This window comes from Cyclopterus lumpus, chromosome 24 (genome assembly GCF_009769545.1).
Source record: "Cyclopterus lumpus isolate fCycLum1 chromosome 24, fCycLum1.pri, whole genome shotgun sequence".
Taxonomy (NCBI): Eukaryota; Metazoa; Chordata; class Actinopteri; order Perciformes; family Cyclopteridae; genus Cyclopterus; species Cyclopterus lumpus.
This window is the reverse complement of record NC_046989.1, coordinates 19651187-19674244: the sequence shown is the minus strand read 5'-3', so window position 1 is coordinate 19674244 and position 23058 is coordinate 19651187. Positions and strand designations below refer to the sequence as shown.

The window sequence follows — 23058 nt, the reverse complement described above, 5'->3', positions numbered from 1 at the left end:
CACCCACGCTACCTCGCTAAAAAACTCATTTGCATATTCAGCGTGAAACCGAGGCAACAAAGGGGAGGATCTCACCTCAGTTTGAAAGTTGAAAGTTTCAATAACCCGCGTGTCAGATGTCTTCCATGACTTTCTCAAAAGCTAGAGCAGAAGAGAGAGAAAAGAAGATGCTGAAACACCATTTCTCCACCCCAAAATCTAATGAACACCACATGCCACTGAAAGCAAACAACTTTCTTTTTTACACGTATGGAACCCCGTTAGAAAAGCTTGACTGCATGTTCTGTGAATCACAGGATTGATGACTTTCTTTGTACTTTTTGTCCTGTTGCTACCCATCAAACCTCCGTTCTCCTCGTAACTCTATTAATATCATAGCAAATGCAGTAGGACAGGCACACATTATGCAATTAGAAGAGATAACAACCTTTCATTTAGCCTCGCATGGTCGGGGTTAAGTCCCTCTGACTAAGAAACAGCCTGACACATCATTAAACAGCGAGCATGTTCGATACAATGGAATCCGCCATGTCAAGTGGGTGTAGTTTGTATGGGTGTAAAGAGCTGCTGTGTTACGGAGCAATGGACTGGTTGAGGTTGACTATCCATTAAGTGATTACTGTAACAATGGTGTGATCGCTACCTTCTGAAACAGGTGGGAAGTTATCATGAATGACATGCACAAATTTGGGAAACAGAGGCTATTTTCAGACAGCTGAGCAAGGAAACAATACAAACTACTGACATGACGGATTCCAAATGAAATCATCTGGCTGTATATAACAATGTGACAATGTGACCCTTTTTAAAAAAAATATGTATGGACAAATAGATAAGTGATTTAATCAAATTGTTCAACATTTGGGAATCAGGCTTATTGGCTTTCCTGCCATGAGTTAGATGAGTAAATCAATATTACAGCACAGGAACCGCTCTAATCAAAGTCACCAACGACCCCCTCCTCTCCTCTGATGACCTCAACATCCTCATCCTACTGGACCTCAGTGCAGCCTTCTCTTCAAAGGGTGTTGCGTGCCATTAGTTGGTCAATCGAGGGATAGTTTCATGACTTCAGCGCTCCAGCAACAGGGTGTGATGCCCCCTGAGGCGCTGTACTGACTCAGGTAAGTGTTGCTTTTCCAACGCACAGACAGAGGGCAACGTTCAGCACTTGACACTGAACTGGCGTCAGCGCTTTCTCAGCGGTTGGTGTCCATAGCAACCTGCGGTAAACACTAGGCTAATGGAGACAAGAGCACTTGCACAGCTTTACAAAACAAATACAATATCAAGGATGTAAAGTGGAACTCCCAGTATTTCCCATGTGAGGTAAATATTTGGACATATAAATACACAGGCTCGCAATCTGGGTAACGAGGGCGGGGGGATACCACAGAGCTGCAAGAACAGTGTGTCCAGATGCCTCACGGGGAAACTTGGTAGGCATAAAACAATGTGTGGAATTCAAGTTACACCTGCAATCTGATGGCCGACAGTCAGTGATTTGTCTGATCTGACGCACGCACAGACGCACAGAAAACAGTAGTCTGCATGAGAAGACATCACATGACATCACAGCCTTGCTGGGTGTGTGTGTGTGTGTTTGACTGAGTGTTGCCCCATAGAGGTGTGAATGCTACGTTGCTCTTGGATACTGTTGCTATGTTTTTACCAAGCCTACCTTTCACAAGGAAATGTAAACAGAAGGGATCCTGGGAGTTTTACCTTAAATGTCAGGGGAGCACATACAGGTAGCTCTGTCACGCACTTCGCCACCATGTTGCGCAACAGAAAGAAATGTCCCATTTAAGACCAGAAAAAAAAGATCACAAGGAAAGTCACATCGTAAAAAATAAGAGAAGGAAAATAAAAATTCCTACTTCAGGTCATACATGGTCTGCATGAGAAAAAGCGGTGTTTTCCAGGATCAAAGATAATTGTGCAGGATTTGAACTCCAGCGGTGTGTTATGCACGTGCAATGCAAGACGGGTAAGTCCAGAACTTCCTATTGTGGAACATGCAGTGTGGGTTTCAGAAGGGAGTCTCCACGAAGAAACGTTCGAGTCTTTCCTCTTCCTCTGCACTCCGTGTGCTGCGGAAATTCACTTTGAAGATTTAAAAAAAATGTTGCACCACATGCACTATACTTTTGCAAATCCCATCGCAGGTTACAAAAGCATAACAGGGCAAAGGGCAAGTTTGGCAGGTCTGAGCACAATAAACAAAAACATTAACTTGCTTGTCAACTCATTTGAGACTGTAACATTATTTGATGGTGACAGCGAATGCTGTCAAGTAGAAAATATATATAACTAATACTAGTTACATACAGAAATATACAAACATATTTATGTGGTTTTACCCCGCTCCGTGGAACCCTAGCAGCCTAATGCTGCTAACTCTTCTTCAGTAAAGTAACAGCACAAATCTGATCCACACACCGTTTAATTGAAATAAGATGGTCTCCCGTACATTCTGTGGAATGTACATGTGTAGGAGATTGTATGAGCAACCATATCAATGTGGTTTGCAAGTCAAATGAGTTATTGCATTGTTAGGCAGTTTTATGTAGGTGTGGGCCATCAGTGTCATCTGTGAACAACATTTGGAAGTCTCTTTTTAAACTGATTTCAATTAAGCCACACAAGTAAATGTAATACATTTATATATTTGATGTTTACACACACACACACACACACATACACACACATACACACACACACACACGTTGGTTTTCCCAGTGCAGAAGGGAATTCTTCAAGAGACAGTTTGGGGCAGTCTCCCTCTCATTCATGCCTATGGTGTCTCATTCATGGACATAAATCATGACACGTGACCTAACCTACATCACAGGTGACAATAGGTGTCTAATAGGAAACTACACGTTTTCATTCTGAGTCTCTTTGGGAGGGAGGGGGGGGGTTTCTCACAAAAGCACAAGCTCGGTGTGATTTCCCTTGCCGGCCTAAGATAAGTCAATCGGAATTCCCCGCTGGAGCCCCGCCCACCGAGCGCACAAAAACCAGTGCGCCCTCCTGAGCCGCACCACTCTGCCCTGACCTTTGGATCGAGACGGAGCTGCTTCTTCCGACAGTCACCAAAGCCACCATGGACGTCCACCGAGTGTCTAGCCGCAACCCAATGGATTTTAACTTCGACAGCGTGGAGCCCAAACACGGGAAGACGCTGCCGTGCCAAGAGGACCGCTTCGACAGCGGCCTGGATTCCCTGAAGGAGGACGAGCTGGTCAACGACTTTGAGGAGCTGCACATGGACATACGCGACGAGCGCACGCAGGAATACGAGCCGTGGAGATCTGCAGTGACGGACGACGGTGACTCGTAAGTAGACGTTTTTCACAGTGGACATTATTGGCCATGCACGGCGCACGGGCGCGTTTCTTCCCCCTGCGGGGTTCAGAAGGGAGTTTAGCACTCGAGGGTGGCCTCCAAAGTTCAGACTGGATGCACAGAAAAGTTACAAAGAAGCTGCACAATGACGTCTGGAAATGTCGAAAATAAGAGGCCTTTTAAAACTGTGTGCGCGCATGCAGCAAAGCGCGTCCTCGGTGAGCGCGTGTGTGTGTACTTTGGCTGAGAACGCGGTCTGGGCGGTGCTAAAGTCCGCGCTGCGCGTTCAGGAAAGTCCCTGGCCCGCTGCCAGGAACTGATAAAGCATCAGATGTGTCGAGCAACAACTGGTGGAAATAACCCGACGAAAGTCCGGGCTTGCGAAACGCTCCAGTGCTTTGTTCTCTTGACTTCACTGGATCCACTTCCTCTATGCGGAATTCTTTTTGTTTCTTCTTTTTTTCGAAAAGCACTATTTTAACTAACCACTTTTTTTTTTTTTTTTTCTCTCACCCCACAGGCTCCTCCACTTGGCCATCATCCATGAAGCCACAGAACATGCCTTCCAGATGATCAAAGTTTCTAACAATCACCCCTTCCTCAATGCACAGAACCACCAGAGACAGGTAATGACTACAAAGCCACACCTTCCTCCTCACACACACCAATTCCCTTTTTGAAGTCAGGATGATGATTAAATCTATTTTCTAAATGTGTTCTCCCCAGACTGCCCTCCACCTGGCCGTGATCACAGAGCAGCCCCAGTTAGTAGAGCGGCTCCTGAAGGCCGGCAGTGACCCACATCTGGCCGACGACAGCGGGAACACAGCTCTCCACGTCGCCTGCAAGAAGGGCTCCCTCGCCTGCTTCGGCGTCATCACCCAGAACTGCCAGCGCCACATCGCCTCCATGGTGTCCTTCCCCAACTACAGTGGTAGGTTCAGAGTGAAGGTGGAACCCCTAAACTTTAAAACACACCAAATGTCATCTCTCACTTGAAGTTCTTGAATGTGGTTATTAACTGAGCTTTTCCTCTCTCCACAGGACACAACTGTCTCCACTTGGCGTCCATTAACGGCTACATCTCATTGGTCGAAAGCCTCGTTCAGCTGGGTGCAGACATCAACGCACAGGTATGTGTCATCAACCCAAGAGGAAGACAGATTTACAAAAAGGATGTAAGAGGACCTCGGTCTGATGCAGCAGGAACCTGACTGTCTCTTTACGTTGTTGCTCATAGGAACAGTGCAGTGGGCGGACGTCGCTCCATCTGGCCGTAGATCTCCAGAACCCTACGCTGGTCCTTCGCCTCCTCGAGCTCGGCGCCGACGTGAACTGCTTGAACTATGGCGGCTTCACGCCGTACCACCTCACCTACGGACGCCAGAGCGAGGAGATCCGCCGGCAGCTGTACGAGAAGACGGCGCAGGAGCTGAGGGAGCTGCCCGACAGCGAATCAGATGAGAGTGATATGGAGGATCTGGATTCATCGGAGGATGAGGTTAGTTTCCGAATTGGGAGTTCTCAAAAGCAAAAGCACCTGAAGATTCATGATCTTGTTTTAAAAGGCTGGCTTCCTAACGTTGTTTGTTTTTGTCCCCTGCAGCTGTACGATGACATCAAGTTTGGAAAGTAAACAGAAGTCTACCGGTGGTGTGAACGACCGTGAAGCTGCTACGTGGCCCAGCCTCGGCCCCCAACGAGGGACGTCAGTCCACGTCCCCCGTCCAAGTCCACAGGTGCTGGTCCTGGGATCAAAAGAACGTGGAGGAAGAAGGAGTCCGGTCTGGTCAAGCCCGGTCCAGATCACAGAAGGATCTGCACCGAACACCATAGAACCGCAAGACACAACCTCCATACAGTCTTATATACTGTAAATATTCATTGTGTATATAACAGACATGTAATATATTGTAAATAGAAATTATTTTTGTACATGTGAATTTAAACACTATAAACAAAGTTGTTCTGAATAAAAATAAGTTTATAAATATACACTGCTGTGACTGGTCTGAGTGTTATTTCCTTCTGTGTTTCACGGCCTTTCCACATTTTAAAAGAGCGTCTTCTCACTAAAACAAGTCATCGCCCAGACTTGTGAAAGATCAACAGACCAAAACGATCACACTTGGATCAGTCTGGGATTTCCTCGTTGGGGCGAGGTCACCAGGTCTGAGTCACTGCGGTGAAAGTCCCTTGGCGGCATAAAGGGGAACACGGTGTACTTAAACATTCCACCCTACCCCGATGCTACCGCTGAATGGGAGATGGCACTCGCTAGAAAATACCGAGCAACTTTTGTACGAGGAAGTGTCTACCAATATTGGAAATGTGGCGGAAGTCATGAGTCTTAGCTGTCACAATGACCAGGGAACTTGTCTGTCGATTTGTGCAGAGATAAGACCTGAAACAACCAGGAAGTCGCTCAAAATGAAGTAGACTTTAAGGCAACATTGAGAACAGCCCGTCCGAGTGATTAGGTTTAATCATGGTTGTAAACTATTAAGTCTATTATCTAAACCTGTCCAGGACTGCAGTGGGACTTTCCAAGGTCAAAGTTGTTACATTTTAACGACTGGAAATTACCTAAGATGGGCAATACATGGGAATTAAACAGCATTTAGGATGGAAGTGTCATTAGCCATCTTTGTTACTGTAATAGCTGCAGAAAGCCGAAGAGGATTGATGGGAAATGGTCTCACTGATCATGTAAATAAATCAGCTTTGTCAAAACCATTTTGAAAATGGGAACAAAGAGAAACTACTTTAAGACATATCCGGTGAGTGCAAGCAGTCTATTTCTGACATGCTCCCGTGTGTGTATTTCTTATAAAAAGCTGAAATGTTGAGAAAATTGGGTCAAATAAGTAAAACCAGCTCTCCGCAGCGCCTTGTATGTCGTGTGATTTTTAGTTCAGAGCCACAACAGGAAGCTCAGAGGTTGAGCTCTGCACACACACTTGTTCCCGGAAACGTTTCCCCCCCGATGCTAAACTCAACTCACACCAAAACAGAGGCCAGGAGGTAAAAAGCTCTGTGTGCAAAACATAATCACCATCTTCACAATAAATAGAAACTGGCTAGAGACAGTGGTTATTTTACTCAAAAAACTATTTTTTTTTTTTTATTGTTGAATGAAACGGTGGGGTGAATATACAGCAAACAACAATTATACCAGCCTCCATCCGGGAACTGCATTCCCATCATGCTCTCTCCTAATCCGACAGCTGACGCATCTCTTCTCGCTCAGTCCCGCTCCGCCAGGGACACCAGGTGAACGTCCACTTCAGTCTCCGTCAGAATCCTAGAGAGAGAGAGTTGACGACTCTATAACATCTATCATTTAACTGCCATCATTCATCAGTAAATAGCACACAATAAGTAGTCCCTCTGAAGCACCATGCTGAATGTGAGCAGTGACCAAAGATGAGAGAAATCATGTTGGTGAAGTCATTTTCATCTTACAGGGGGTAACAAAGGGGTACTGGATCAAATCCCCATGTGTTGCTGGTCCTTTACCTGAACTTGGGGTCCTGCATTGTGACAATGCCCACCTCGAGCTCAGAGGGCTTGAAGTCAATTGAGAGAACGGTGGACAGACAAGAGATCGCCGTCTGATAGGGAGAAACGGTGAGAAATCGTTAATATATGGTAAAATTAGAAGCCACACAGCTGGGAACCACCTTGAAGGTTACTTTCACATTCATGCTCCTTCCTCATCAACCTGTGGTACATGCGTGTGAGGACATGTTTGTACCTCAATAGTTTGTTTAAAGGTCCAGTCCAGTTTCTTTTTCACTTTCTTCTCCAGGAAGCTGGTGGCTTCTGTCTGCTTCACTCCGGCGGCGGTGGCCTTAAAGCCGCAGTAGTAGCCTGCCGGGTCGCATTTGTACACCTGGGCGCCGTGCTCCTCGTCTATGCCGATCATGATCATACCTGCAGGTGACAGCAAACGGAGAGGACGATGACATGTGGCCCCAGTGTTTGACACCAATAGATCTACTTTCATGAGAAAAGCCTGAACGGGACTGTACATGAAGAAAGACACTCACAGCAGCCCAGTGGTCGCATCTCAGCATTCTGCGTGTAGACTTGTGAGATGTCAGCCAACCTCTTACACAGCATGTCCACTGGAATCTCATATCCGTACTTGTACTTCCAGTTGGCTGCCTCGTAGCGAGCTCGCTGGACTTGGGACCTGCTGTCAGCTGAAGTAGACGAGGGGGGAAAAGTGGGGGATCGGTTCAAAGCACCCGTTTAAAATTCCCAGTCATAATCCTATTTTCTAAAACAATGTTCCAAAGCAACCGTCAGCTACAGTGCATTGTGAGAAAAGTAAACAAACGAAAACAGAGTGACTGCAGAGGGGCTAAAACTTGTAAACTTTGATTTGTTATGATGCGTTAACACCCAAAGCGTTGTGAATTCTCGCTTAATTCAACAACGGCAGGACGTCAGTGATGGCGGGCGGAGCATCTCAATGCCGATTGGCTTTCGCAACACAGCGGCACGCAAATCTTTTTAAATGGAGCCACATTTTTCGCAATTCGTACCACCCGGCGGAAATTCTCATTCACATCCATTCGAGTCTGTGCATTAACTTTGCATGGAATGTACTTGCGTGAAAAATGTGCAACGCTTTTGGTGTGAACGAATCAAATAGTAGATACATGTAATAAATGTCTAAAACCAAATTTTGTAATATCGTTTTTTGAGTAAAGGTGTTGTCCGTCACTCTACTTTGACCAAATGTGAGAGACGGAGATCAAATGGGACTGAGAAATTACTTCATACTACAGATCAATATTTGATCTGTATAAATTAAACTGAATTGAATCAAGCATCATGGTATGTATGCAATAAAAAAAATTAACATTACATTAATTATTTTTTTATTGCATGAATTTGTAGACCATTCTTTTTTTTAAATTCATTTTTCAAGAACAGTTTTCCAAACAAGAACAGAATATGTCCTACATATAAAAACATACCATTTACTGACTGAAAACGGCCGTGTTTTTCTGAAGAGTAAGGTGGGAGGTCCTTAGTGATTTCCTAAGTGTTCATTGGTTAGTTTCACACAAAATATTGAAGGACACACGATTCCACAAATTACGTTGCAGGGCGGAGCTCGACACAAACGTCACACGTCCGTCGTCCAAGCTCTTGTTGTTCTTCTTCTTGTTCACACCGGCACCCGCATGCCCAGTCTTTAGTGAATGTGATATTCGTTTTCAGACGTGTGGACAGAGATAGTTTTGGTTTTAAACTAAATCATATTAGTGTGGATGCAGCCTAATGTAGGTGCTGAAGCTCACCTGTCATCCCAGACATTACACATCCAATACTATCCGTTATCCTGAAGAGGTGGGTCACTGTGGCAGAATCCAGAAGCTTGTCCTGCAACGAGGAGGAAAGGGTTTCACAGATAATTTATGAAAATAAAGTCTCCTGCAAATAAAAAGCTATGAAAACTAAACTACATCAATATAAGCATTGTCACACATATGTTTAAACATTTAAAAAAAATGCTGGTTAGACAAAGTAAACAATTGAAGCCCCCTCTGAGCTCTGAAAATATGATGCTAATTTGTCAATATTTTAACATTATTCATACTAACAGAATATTAAGAATGCATCTTATTTTAACATGATATATACCTCTTAAATGTCAACTATTTTAAGATTAGAGTAGCTGCAAGTGGAGAGAAATTGAGGTGCATTGTAATGCATTCTGCTAAAATAGACAATTCCAATCTGAATATGAACACAAGATGTACATTTACCACTCACAAATGAAGGACACATCTTCACCTTCCTAAAATAATGGCCCACGCAAGTCTTTCAGTTTTTTTTTTTTTTTACTTAGGCAAAGTAAAATGGCCTACGTCACACTCATGAAATAGGCCGTTATATTAAATGATCTGTTCAACTGAGATTTAACCAGAGATTGCCAGCATCCCGAGTAGATGAATTAGGCCACAAAATCATTTGTCAAAAAATGACACAGGCTATTCTTTTAGGAAGGTGACGACATCAAGTTCCCATGAAAATACCACATGTCATCTTTAAAGTATCTGTCAGTATGGGTGCTGTGAGGTTACAATGCTCACAGCGGGGTGAAAACAAAGACTCACCGGTACTTTTTTTTGTGTTACAACAATGGCACAGTCCTTCCCTCTGACTGCTACTGAAGTGAGCCCACCTTGGTTGATGGCCTTGAAAGCATATTCTGAAAAGAAGCAAGACGAGAGGGTGTCTTTGGGTGGACATGCTCATCTGAGAACACGAACGAACGAACGAGCGCACACGCGCGCGCGCACACACACACACACACACACACACACACACACACACGGGAGGGAGGAGAGCACAGGACACACTGCATGCACCATACAGGAGTGAGCTGATCAAGGAGAGGGTTTAGCTTGAGACGGGCACCCAAAGGAGTGGGGACGTTACTTGGGGGGTGTTCATGGCTGCACATCAGGGAATACAGAGATCTGTTTTGTTATTAAAATGTTTGTGGAGCAGCTTCATGACCGGTCCCCTGATTGTTGTTGATCAGATGACGTCAACAAAAGTCCTATCCATGTCCAGTTCAGCCCAGTCAACGGGCTCAATAGTATTTTAATCTAAAATAATAATAAACTAAACTAACTCCAACGCATTTGAGTCAAGTCTTCACTCTCAGCTATGAATCAGCTCGCTTGACTGCAACGTTAAACATGCTAACTAGCCAGCTAGCTAGCTATTGTGAGTGGAGCTTTCATTTTATTCAGTTAGAGTTAAACAGCGTTAAATAGCAGCTGACACGAGCCCATGACCGGGCCAGAGGCTTCAGGAACCTTCGGCGGGCTGGCGTTGGTCAGCAAGAAGCCGAGCTACACGAACCATGACAGAGCATTTAGCTAGCTAGCAAACAAGTACGCCTAGCGAGCCGGCTTCAGCGGGGACCGGTCCGCGTACTGACCGACTTGATAGAGCCTTCCTTCGGGAGAGAAGATGGTGATGTGTCGGTCGAACCCTGCGCTGGAGCCTCGGGACATTTCACACGGTTAAGTGGGCCGACAAGTTCGCCCAAATGAATTTGCGAGCAGCTCTTTTACTTCATGCGCAATATTTGACCCGGAAGTTGAATGATGGGATCCAAACTTTATCCGGTGTCAGAGGCCTTTTTCGTTTCCATGGTGATATAATACTGCAGGTCTTTTTTGGTAAAAGTAAATCTTTTAAATAAAGTTACTTGAGCTGGCTTGAGTATTTCCATGTTGTGTTGCTTTCATGTCCACTACATTTGATAATTATTTATTATAGCTAGGTTACTCCCTGCCCCTCCCCTCCATGTATGAGACCCCAAGCATAAATAAGCTCATCATCATCAAATGTACATGTCCAAAGAAAAAAGTACTTTCATGTACTATTCTGTTCCTATGAAAAAGTTATGTATTGTACAAACTGCCAAACAGTCTCTTTGCATACCATACATAGTAGAGGTTGAATACAATCAATCAGCAGAGGGATGTAATACATTAACATTTACTCAGGTACATCTATTTTATATCTTTAATGAACCTTCTTTGCAGATTCAGATTATTAATATAAACTTTGAAATCAACTAATAAGCTATGAAGTACCGTTATGGAGTAAGAAACCAGGCAGTATGTAAATAGATGAAATTAGCTGACATTTGAACTTTTCATACTGTTGACACCAATGAAGGTTCTGATCAACAATACCTGGAACAAGTTCTCCATTTGATTATTTGCACTTTTATGTGCTTTTCCTCCTGTGAAATGTTCAAATGCCCCCTCTGGAAACATGCTGGTCCATTGTGCTGCCCCCCCATGTGCATTTTATTATAATAAAGATTTCTTAACTAAATAATGAAGCTGGGGAGTTAATTCTGCTTCATTGATCAATGTGAATTTAGTTTATTTGCAATTCATCAACTGTGTCGTCTTTTTAACATTATTGCTACAATAGCTATTATATTCCTAACATGGTGTAAGCAGCTTCCTTTTGCCAACATAACACCAACATAATTTCTGCATAAGCCGCACAGAGAAACTAAAATAGTAACAAAATAGTACTGAGAAAGAGTAAAAACACAGATTATTTGATGATACCACAGGTTTACTTTCCCCTATCACATGACAAGCCAAGTGAAAATAATGCCATCTTCAAAATGGAACATGAGCTTGATTTTTTATTTATTTTTTCAATTCGTGGAATAAAATCACAGACACATCACCTGATAACAATACAATTCCCATTTCCTTGTTCCTGCTAAGAAAAATCAAAATGCAAATGTACATGTGTGGTGTGGGATTTTCCCTCGGTCCCCAGGTAACTGCTGCAGCTGAAGAGAGGATGGCTGCTTCCTCTTTATAGGTTACTCACAAACATTTAAAAAATGACTCATAAAGCCACTGAGAGCAGAATCCTGATCAGTGAGGAGCAGTTGAACTTGCCAGAAGGGTCTGTGATGCCAACAATGGTTATCTTCTATCATATATCTGAGGGTTCTGATCTGGTTTTATAGCAAAAAGTCCCCGTTTGGTTTGACACAATCATGCACCATGTATGCAAAGTATTTTGACAAATAGTGAATCATCTAAACAATTGTACAAAATCCAGTCTTGCAACATATTAGTCTACTCCTGCACAACCAACATAAAGTATTCTATTCTGAAATACGCAGCTTTAGGATCACCTTTAATACTTCCTATTCATTTCACGAGTTGGGGAGTTTAGATTACATTCATTTGACAAAACAATACATTTAAAATATATTCTCATAAGGTCTAATGTGAATGGTGTCTGAATTAAATAACTGGCTAAAATGGAAAGCATACAATTGCTTCTATAAAAACATCTGCACCTCCTATGCTTTGAGACAAACTTTCACCCCCTTTCGTGTCCTCTGTTCTCACTCTGCATTTACACACTGTATTCACATTTAAAACCAGAGAGACCTCCACCCCCGGGTCTAAGAGAAGTGGCGTGGGACTGACTTCTGGGGTTATCTGGGGGGGATCTCCACCATCTATGAAAATGCTTTTTCACAGTGCGAAGCCACAGTCTGGCTAATGTTTTCCAAGCACAAGAGTTTAAATGTTACAGGAAACATTATGATGAGGGCTTTCTCTGAAAACCCTCATACGTTAAAATGAACCATTAGTATAGTTTTGACTCATTTTGTATATATGTACGATTTTTACCAGCTTTCTTTTTTTCCGAACCATTGTTCTTTTACATGAGTATTTCATATTTCCCAAATACATTTCTGTGAAACAGCATGTTGTTCGCTGTACAGCCCAGAACCATGCTGAAAATGTTGCTGCCCGAAAAAAGCCTGAAGATAAAAAGCCGATTATCTAATTTATCCTTCTCTATCTGAATCTAACGATCCATCACGTTTTACATGAAGCTTCTAAGAACCCGAATCAGTGAGCAGCTTCTCAGAACGGCTTATCAGAAGTGGACTAAAGCGTGAGGCCAAAGTGAAGCCTGCTGAGCGTGTTTGTTGGTGATAACAGTATTGTTGTGTGCTCGCTTCCTTTTTTTGACAAACCTCTCTTGTGTAGACCATTCTTTGAAAATGATCTCGGGATTTCTGGTGTTGCAACCACTCCGATGGTTGCACAGTCGCCTCAACGTGTGTTGCAATTCTTAAGAAGGATTGGTTGACAGTGAGACAGCACGCATCTTCAGGTCGGTGTACTCATGTATGCAATATGGGTTTTTAGAAAGTTATAGTTATATATTGGTTTATTAAATACAAAAAGCCTGCTGTCCTGATCTGATGTCCTCAATTATTGGTCTTTGACTAGAGCAAACTCTCCAAGCTTCATTTCCTTTTAAAACATCATTGACACACAAAGTGGAAAACACTTTCTTTAATTGTCTACAACTACATGTGTGCTAGTCCTCTGTGTTGAGGCCACTGATGAGTTGGTTGAACGCCAGCTAGGCCAGGCCTACTTTAACACACCTTTTTATTTACTGAAGGCATTTTTGTGTAGGGCCTGCATTTCTCCACTCATTTACCAATATCTTTGGTTTTATGACCAAATTCCTTTCAGGGCTGCTGCAATTATCTTCCAGCTAAATCTTGGATGTATTAACACATGCTGAGACCGGAGAATAGGGAACACACAACTAACTGTATCTTTATTTTAAAAGACAGCAAAACACCACTTAGCTCTTACATAATAGCATCAGTTTTAATCTCTCACAGTATAAAGAATTTATAATAAAACTAATATTAAATGATTATGATTTACTTACTACTTCATACCCCATGTCAGTCTACAGTGAGTATTATGGCCCTGCTTACTTACCTGCATTAAGATGCAATCTGTTTATGGATGAGGATGCAAGGTCTACAACTCCGTAGCTAGGTTTGACATTTGTTTCATCTGGCATTCTATTTAATGTTGCATGTTTTCTATTTAATCTGGCATGTTCTCTACCTAATAGGCATGTTTTTCTATTTAATCTGGCATGTTCTCTACCTAATAGGCATGTTTTTCTATTTAATATGGCATGTTTTCTACTTAATCTGGCATATTTTCTACTTAATATGACATGTTCTCTACTTAATATGGCATGCTTTTCTATTTAATATGGCATGTTTTCTACTTAATATGGCATGTTCTCTACTTAATCTGGCATGCTGGGTGTTGATTATTATAATTGATAAATCCAGATTCAATTCTCAAGAGGAGGAAAATATGTTCAGACTGTAAATAAATCACCCTTGCTTGTGGGTGATATTGTCTTTATTGAGCTTTGACAACATAATCAAAACCTCACAGTGTATTTTAAATGAAAGAAAGTGTCTTCTAATTAAACCAATAGCGAGCGCATAGTACTTAATATTTGACATACTGTATGTAACAGTACAAAGAGCCGATTGCAACGCTGGTGCCGTGGGCCACTTGAGCTTGTGATTCTTCCACATCACAATGTACTTTGTGTTTATGTAATGTGGTGGATGCATTACAATGCTTACACAGTTGGCTAAAATACACACACCGCATCGTTCATTTAGAGTTTCAGCTGGACAAGTGAGCATTTATTTTTTATGGTCACTCTTGATTTAAATCTCAGGTTGTCCAGAGATGTAAAGTTATGATTATGAATCCCAACCAAAAGTTTATTTAGCAAATTATTATTTAGCAAATTATTATTCAGCAAATTATTATTCAGCAAAATCCCAGGAGTAAGGATCATAATGGTAATTAAAACATTACGGTGAAGTTCAAGTGCCCCATTTGAAGCAGTTTCCCCCCCTTTGCTGTTATCTGTGCTGTTTCCAGTAAAGACTGAGCCTATGAATTTACTGTAGAACAGTGAGTAAGATCAGCTGGTCTCTCAGAGTCAAACATGTGAACAGGTGTCTGTGGTGACAAATAGAGCCAGCATGGAAGGGGCTTATATCTGTGGTTTTAACCTAGTATCCTCCTCGAAATGTCGAAAAGTCTAAAATAACCTGCACAATATCCCCGAAATAGACAAAGCATACATTATATTAACAGATGCTGACCACTTTTATTTCAAATATGATGAGCTCGCTGTTTGCACATTCTGTAATGAGACATACAATTATGCAAAGAAACTCACCTGGCTCGATGCACTTAAAACAATGTGCCTGAGCGCATAGAAAGAAAATGGAGAGCATTTTAAACACACATGGATCAAATTTGAACTTGAGAAATATCTAAATGGGGCCTTCAAACTACAAAAACAACCATTCTCCAGAGTAAGTCAGCAACTTGAGGAAGTATACATGTCGCACTGTGCTGTCTCACAGGGCAGGAAACCCAAAACCTCTTCTTCTTTTTCTCCGAGTTGTTTTGAGGCTGAGTACCTTACAGAGTGTCGCTCAGTGCTCCCCAGCAGGCATATTCAGACAAGCCTAACTATCAGGTTCTACTGGTGAGCGTTGTCAGCCATGCCTCATATCATGCTCACTCTATCATCGCAGTCAATTATGCTTCATGCCGAGCTATCTCCTCCTCTCCAAAGGCTTATTAGTAGGGCCATCAAAAGATGATTACGGAGCCCGGAGAGAGGGGGTAATATTCTGGGAAAAAACTAAGAATTTACGAGATTAAAGTTGTGAATTTAATAACAATTTAATAACACAGTCTCATGGCAGTTTATGTATGACATTTTCATATATTCATTTGTCTTCACGGATACGAATTTTCGTTTTTTGTTTTGTTTCAGCACCACTTTCAAACAAATATATTTTAATTGGAAGTATCTTTCATGCCCGCAACTTGTTTTTGTTGTCAGTCAGGACGGCATTATACAACAAAACAATATTAAAATGGTTATTTGATGCATATATGAAGCTTGTATGCTGATGATGTTTTTCTATTTGCACATGTAATACTTCTACGGTTTTACATGTGTTTTTGGCAATGTTATGAAATGTTTTTTTAATTGCGATTGGGCTGGAAACTGGCAATCTGATCAAACACTGTCTGTCACTGTATCAGTGGGAAGGGGAAACTACACAGAGAAGAGGCATTGCATAACTGCTTTGTTTTTCAGCAACAGATTATGGTGAGTTTGCTGGGGGACGTCTGATATACCCTGCGACCCAGCAGGGGATGAGAATGGATGCGGACAGAGAATATACAAGTTTACTTCTAAGAAAAATATGACTTAACTCTGAGGTTTTCTCTTGGAATATTACCCCTCTCCCAGCTCCTTTTTTTTCTTTGTAGTCAAGCACTGACAGCAAGTGCAACTCTACACCTCTTTGCCCTCGGGCTTTGAATCCATATATTTCACTTAAATGAGCTCAAACCAGAAAACAAAAAGCTACTCTTATGTGTTAAGAACATTCAATTCAGTTTATTTTGTATAGCCAAATATCACAAATTACAAATTTGCCTCAGAGGGCTTTGCAATCTGTACACATACGACATCCCTGTCCCAGGACCTCACATAGGATCAACATGTGTTCGCCTTAACATTCAAAAGGCAGCTCATTTATTTGCAACATACACAACTAGATGAATAATTGAAAAATACATTTTTGATATTTCAACACAAATATCAAATATCCAAAATAAATTTCAAGAAGATTACCAGACCTGCCTTTAACTGTTGTTTGGCTGAACATTGACCCTGAGTTGATATTGCTGACATGTTACCTTTTTACACATGCAGCAGTTACAGTTGTGTTTCTAATCTGGTCTCTCCTGATGCTTTAGCGGCTAAATAATCCACTGTGCTGCACCAGCTAACGTTAGTTCCTAACATGATGCAATGGAGCTGTTACGAGGTTGCTCTCACAAATAACAGCAACATGCTCACTGAAGTTTTCATGACTTTCCATCTGAATGCCAGTTCGGTAGCTCTGCTAACACTGTAACTGGAAGACATGTGATAGAAATCACTAATACAATAGCTAACAGACAGAGCAACGTTGCATCAGCACACCAGTGTTACTCTTTAAAACAACTACAAAGGAAAGTAAAGTCTGATTTAATAAGTGAAATATCCTGTTTATTGCTAGCATTATTACATTGGATGCACGTTAACCTCCTCTACTGTGGTTTACTGTTGCATGTTAGCTAGCATAGCATCCAGCCTGTTCCTGTACCATATGCAGATTTAGTTACCTAGTCTCCTCCTTTCCAGTCTTTCCTTAGCGAAATTAGCACAGGTTCTCCTTTTGAAAAAATAATCAACAAAATTAATAAGATACAATGTATCTGCATCAACGTAACACCAAATTAAAGTAATACCCTTCAACTGGAAGCTAAAGAGATTTTCCAGGTATGTCTGGAGCCAAAACCTGGAAAACCCATCGACAGAGTCACTTTGGAGGCTACTAGTTCCTGGTGGCCTCAGTAATAACAGTGTCAGTAACCTCCTGATGGCTTAAGTAGAGAAGAGAAAACGCCCTGCTGCATTGCAGCAATGCCAACAGCAACTCGCAGCAGTGGCCACACCAACTGTGCATTGGACCATTACATACATGAAGATGAATGTATTACATCAAACTAATATGCAAAAGACTAACAAAAACAATGCTCTTGTATTAATAAATGTTGGGCAATCCTAGAGCTTTAGCCCTTAATAGACATGGTGGTGGCAAGCTATAGGAGCGAGACTGTTTGGGATCCAAATAACTTAAAAGCATGACTCATTTTCTGCACACTACTGTACGCCTATAAAAATCCCCCCTTCACACACTTATGCATTCATTAATTGAGTGTCCACATTGTCCACAAATGGAAAACATGCTCTCATCAATCTCATTTGGTTATGTTAGATAGTCAAACAGGATTAGGAATAGTTATTTATTTCTACATGGAGCAGTGAAGTCACTTAAGGGAATGCTAGGGGAATTTGGAATGAGAACATTTCCCCCAAAAACGGATATCGCTATGTATTGGATAGATGGACGTTATGCTATTTTGTGTTCTTGCAAGACAAAGACTTCATTTAGAAAATCCAAATGCAATGTATATGACATTTTCTCTCAAATCCTATGTTGTCCTCCTCCTCCTCCAGTCTTCTCGGCCTGTTCTTTCATGGGCCACCACATTCGCAGAGTGAACTGCATCCAGGAAATCTAGCAGGGATATAAACTTACATGCAATGTCCTCGGGCCTTGGCAGATTTATTGCTGGCTTGAGGGAACGGTGGGTCTTCAAACCTACTCCACAACTGTAAATTCAACTTTCAGTTCAGCAGCGCAATGTTATGAAAAACGCAGGAATGTAGAGGACTGCTAGAGTGGAATCTTTGCTGGGAATTTCCCACTAGCGTGTGTTTTGCACATGCGTACTGCGGGTAGGCAGCCTAGCTGGAGCGGCTGCTGTCTCTGAATGAGTATAAACAAGTCTGACTGGTGCACGTCTCCTTTCAAGGAGGTAAACAACAAGCTCTTGCCAGGTGAAAGGTGTCAAGGATGTCTCTTCTTTGTTCGTTAGCTATTTTGTATCAATTATGAATCATTAGCTGTATAGGTTCCATTTTCGGGAGGACATGCTGTACTGCAGATTTAGCAACAAGCCACTCAGACATGCATGCTGACTCATTCACACCTCTTCTTAAAACCTCTTTTAACTTATTTTGGAGGGAGCTCAATTGCACATGTATGGGGGAGCGTTGCTTTATTCGGATTTTCAGGAACATGAAGCTTTAACAACGTGCAAAGCCTGCAGTACTTCATGTTGAAAGTGCATTTTGACTACTGCTGACCTCCGGTAGCACTGTTGCTGAGAGGCCGCTTCTCTCCTTCTGAAATCCCCCAAACTTTCCCTCAGCCAAATCCTTCCTCCCAGCCCCCAAGATACTGCTCTTTTTAGGCCTCCCATGATATGCTCTGCTATGGACCCGCCACAGCTGGTGAGCAGTAGTTAACGCCGACCATGTGCTCTACCTAATTGCTTTTCCAGGACCTAGCAGAGGGAAGTGTTATGCGGACAAGACACGGAGGGCTCAGAGGATGGAAGGGGAGGCGTGCTGGGAAGCTGGCCCAGATGTGTGCAGTAGCAGTCGGCCAGACGCACATCTGCAATCATTTGAACTTACTGGGGGAATTCCTCACTGCGCCTTTCCATATATTTTGTCCCGCTGAATCCTCAATTCGGGACAATGAGTCGCTTGACTGCCTTCCTCTCTTCTTCCTCTCATGTTTCCCTCTGTGTGTCATGAACCATTTCCCCCACAGACAGACAAACAGCCGGTCTGGTAGCGACTCCAGAAGGCGTGGGACACTTTGTGTTGAGGACATTTAAAGGGAAGATAAAAGTCATTCTGTAAATATACAGTACCGTGTATGAGACAGACATAACAAGCACTTAACATGAAGTTGCATTTGGTATCATGGGCTTTGAATACACCTCACCACAGATGTCCTCTCTATGACAAAAGAAAAAGATGCAAAGATGTCAGCCCCAAGTGCTTCTATCAAAGCAGCGAGCAGGAGACAGGCCCTGCTTGCCTAAAAAGCCTCTAAAACAGCAATTTCATTGAAACAGAGTGGGTAAGCGGGTTGAATCTAACGAAAGGGCTAAAAATATCTATTGTTTTGCTGCGTGGGTTGGCCAGAGCACAACAAGAACAGGGAGTTTCCTCTCCTCCAGGAAGTGGGGAGATGTCCTTGTATTAGCGCTTCAAGATTTGGGGACAAGATGTTCAAGATGACAGTGATCTACCCTGAGAACAGTTTATATTTCCTCCAGGGACGGAAGCAGTTTGGGATGTGAAGCATCAAAAACGTGATGAAGTATTGGTTGGACCTGCATCATTCTTTCTATGAAATCATGTTTTGTTATATGTGTATGTGTGTGGTTATGCAGGTGATATCTTCCCATTGTGCCTTTGGCATGCTGTGATATGACTTTACCAATCCCTGACGACTCACACACTCACCATTTACTTTATCTTTGCCGCTGATACTCCTGTTTGCAGGTCGGAGGTGACTGGGTACACCAAGGGTTGTCATTCTCAGTAAATAGGGTGGAATGAAGAAAGGTCATGTTGAATACAAAAAATACACACATGCTATTTGAAAGACATACTTGAAACAGGGGGACAGCCAAGACAACTGCTTTCTTTGGCATGTACAAACAGACAGAGGGCTACACTATAGATACCAGGGTTTATGTTCTCCTTTCAGGATTAGTCTAACTGTCTAACTATAGAAATGAAAAGTCTTTGAGTTTCAGATGGCTTTTTGAGCTGTGCCATCTGCATTAGTCGAAGCTCAATCCATGAGCCGTATACAAATATATATATATAGGGACATATTATCCAGGATCTGTCTGGCTTATTGGCCCATGTTTTGCTCCTGGTGTTTGCACTGTGTTTAAAACTCAAATTATTATGGTTTTATATAAAACAAATGGGCTGCTTATAAATGGTGAATGGACTCTACTTGTACATCTCTTTTCTAAACTTCCGACCACTCAAAGCGTCTTAATCGTCGATCTACTGTTGGAAGGACGACCCGCTCTATCAATGAGCCAGTGATGTAGGATGGGAGCAAGAGCCTTCAGTTATCAAGCTCCTCTTTTATGGAACCAGCTTCCACTTTCAGTCCGGGAGGCAGACACAGTCACCTCATTCAAGAATAGACTTAAGACTTTCCTGTTTAATAGTGCTTATAGTTAGGGCTGAATCAGGTTTGACCTGGTCGAGCCCCTTGATATGCTGCTATAGGCTTATAGGCTGCTGGGGGATGTTTTAGGATACACTGAGCACCTATCTCATCTTCTCTCTCTCCTTATGGATGAATTTACATCTCTCCATTGCACCTTATTAACTCTGCTTCCTCCCCGGAGTCGTTGTGACTTCACGTCTCATAGGGTCCATTGGATCTGGAGGTGTCTGATGCCTGGTGAGCCGGCCTCCCGCGTTGGCCCTGCTGATGCCCCGCCCTCCCTCCTCTCTACCTCCTTCTGTTTCTTGGATTGGAGTTCCATTCATACATTGTCATATTCATGTAATGTGTTTATGTAACTTTGTAAATGCTGTTCATTCTGTACACATGACATCTATTCATCTGTCCATCCGGGGAGAGGGATCCTCCTGTTTTTCCTGATTCGATGTGAGGTCCTGGGACAGGGATGTCGTATGTGTACAGATTGTAAAGCCCTCTGAGGCAAATTTGTAATTTGTGATATTGGGCTATACAAAATAAAATGAATTGAATTGAATTGAATGTAAGCCCCCTGAAGGTTCCCCTCAGCTCTATGGGGTGTTAGTGATGGTCTTTCGGCCAACAACGTGACCGTGTCACCGCTCTCATTATTTCCAGATACATCAGGCACTTGTTTTCAGTGATAAAGCTCTGACAGAACCTGCCCAGCACCAAACAGCAGACAGTCGGTTCAAGACTAAAAAGCATGGTGGAGCATTTAGCAGCTAAAGACACAGATATTTCCCAAGCTGAAAGGAAAGTGAATATCGTGTATACCTGTGAAGTAAGTATTCATCAGGACCTCAGTGTCCTTTGCAGCAGCAGGGTCCACTCATTGCTCTGCAGAAGATGTTGCACTGCTGTTTTGCTCTGACCGACAGTTACATAAGCCAGCTATTCTAAACCACTGAGCCTCAGTGAGCTGGTGGATCGCGGAGGAACTGCCATCAAAATATGTTCAAGAATTCACATAAATTAAAAAAGATTAAAAAAGAGCCTACTTTCAATGACCAGTTGTGTTTGAATATCACTGTGTCAAACAAGAGATCATTAGTTAGAATCAAATGGGTTAGCTAGCTAGCTAACATTTTTGGCTGCTGCCTTTTTTTTATCAGGCACGAGGTGAAGCGAAATAATTCAGAAAAGATGGAACCAATCCCACAGCTGTATACCATAGGAGCTTCTGAAATCCCCCAAAGAGTTCCTCCAGCCTGCTTTTTAGGCCCGTTCATAAAACGATGTGAACTGTCCTAAAAAGTTTCCTGCGTCCAGCCTCTGGCCTGGACCTGGCCTCCTTCCCAATGGCCCTGCCTCCTTCTTTGTGCCCCCTGCCTCAAAGGCCTGACCTCATTGTTCCGGCCTCCTGCCTCCTGCCATGGCCCTACAGATTGTAAAGCCCTCTGAGGCAAATTTGTAATTTGTGATTTTGGACTAAACACAATAAATCGAATTGAATGTAATTGATCATTCAGAGCATGTCTTCACAGGGGAGGCAAAGATTTAACGGGTCTAAAATGCAACTTCCCATATGTAAAATCTGCAGGAACATTTTTAATCTCCATTTGAATGCTTTAGGTTGGATGGTGGGCTTGGTTAAAACAATGTGTGACTATGTTGCAGAGTGTGCCCTCTACTTCCACGTGTGCAGGAGAGGAGGAGCGTGAACACATTTTCGAACTGAATTGATAAGGCTCTGTATAATATCCTCTACGGATTCTTTGTCAAATGGCTGTGCCAGGGTTATTACCTTTTTACATTCAAAGTCGGCTACTTTGTAAACGTCCTGTGAATAAGTTCACCGTTGTACTGTTGCACACACGAGTTAGACGCAATGTGCCTTGACTACTGTACATTGTGATTGTAAATTTAGCAGCAAAAGGAAAACGTACCCTGCAGGTTTTAAAATAACTGTTATTGTAGCTCTCAATCACTTTATGTTGAGGTAATGTGTGTGTATTTACCTCCACATTTGTGTTTTCAATGGGTGATACAATCTTTCAATCGCAGAGGCTTTCCGGCTGCTGGCTGTAACAAAATGAATAATGTGCTCTTTCCTCATAAGAGCATCGAAACATTTTGAAGAATTATTTTTGTTTTGAAAAAAAACAAAACGTGGATGTTCAAATATATAGTATTTTTTAACATGGTTAAAAAATTATATATTTTACTTCAGTTTATTTACTTGTAAAAAACAAGTCTGAGATATCCATCTCCGAATAATCCAGGTTTAATCCTGAGGTATGCGTGCTATGTGTGCAGAAACCTTGACACACCCGTCAAGGTTTCTCAAACAAAGTCAAAAGACCAAAATAATCTGACTCACTGCCTTTTGTCGGGGGTGGAATGACATTCAGGTTCGATGAACCACTATACGTATACATAAAGCGATACACATACACACATCATACAACAAAACCACCATGTTTTCCTTCCACTCTTTATTTAAATTTGTAAAATGACATGTGTTAAGACTAATTTAAAGTCCTGGTTCAGTGGTTATGAGACCCTCTTTGGTGGTGTGT

General features: G+C 42.3%; 2 protein-coding genes across 2 annotated transcripts; one reads left to right on the top strand and one right to left on the bottom strand.

The window, feature by feature from the left end:
- The first annotated feature begins 3019 nt into the window (after positions 1-3019).
- On the top strand, positions 3020-5348 carry nfkbiaa (nuclear factor of kappa light polypeptide gene enhancer in B-cells inhibitor, alpha a). The gene is made up of 6 exons (XM_034527882.1): positions 3020-3342; positions 3872-3977; positions 4078-4285; positions 4396-4484; positions 4592-4852; positions 4958-5348. The coding sequence occupies exons 1-6, from the start codon at positions 3110-3112 to the stop codon at positions 4985-4987; spliced, it is 927 nt and encodes a 308-aa protein (XP_034383773.1). The 5' UTR covers positions 3020-3109; the 3' UTR covers positions 4988-5348.
- A 1096-nt stretch (positions 5349-6444) lies between these two features.
- psma6b (proteasome 20S subunit alpha 6b) lies at positions 6445-10543 on the bottom strand. Its single transcript, XM_034528053.1, has 7 exons — positions 10325-10543; positions 9489-9583; positions 8670-8751; positions 7404-7559; positions 7109-7287; positions 6871-6965; positions 6445-6655 (listed from the first exon to the last, which is right to left on the bottom strand). The coding sequence occupies exons 1-7, from the start codon at positions 10398-10400 to the stop codon at positions 6598-6600; spliced, it is 741 nt and encodes a 246-aa protein (XP_034383944.1). The 5' UTR covers positions 10401-10543; the 3' UTR covers positions 6445-6597.
- Positions 10544-23058: the final 12515 nt, after the last annotated feature.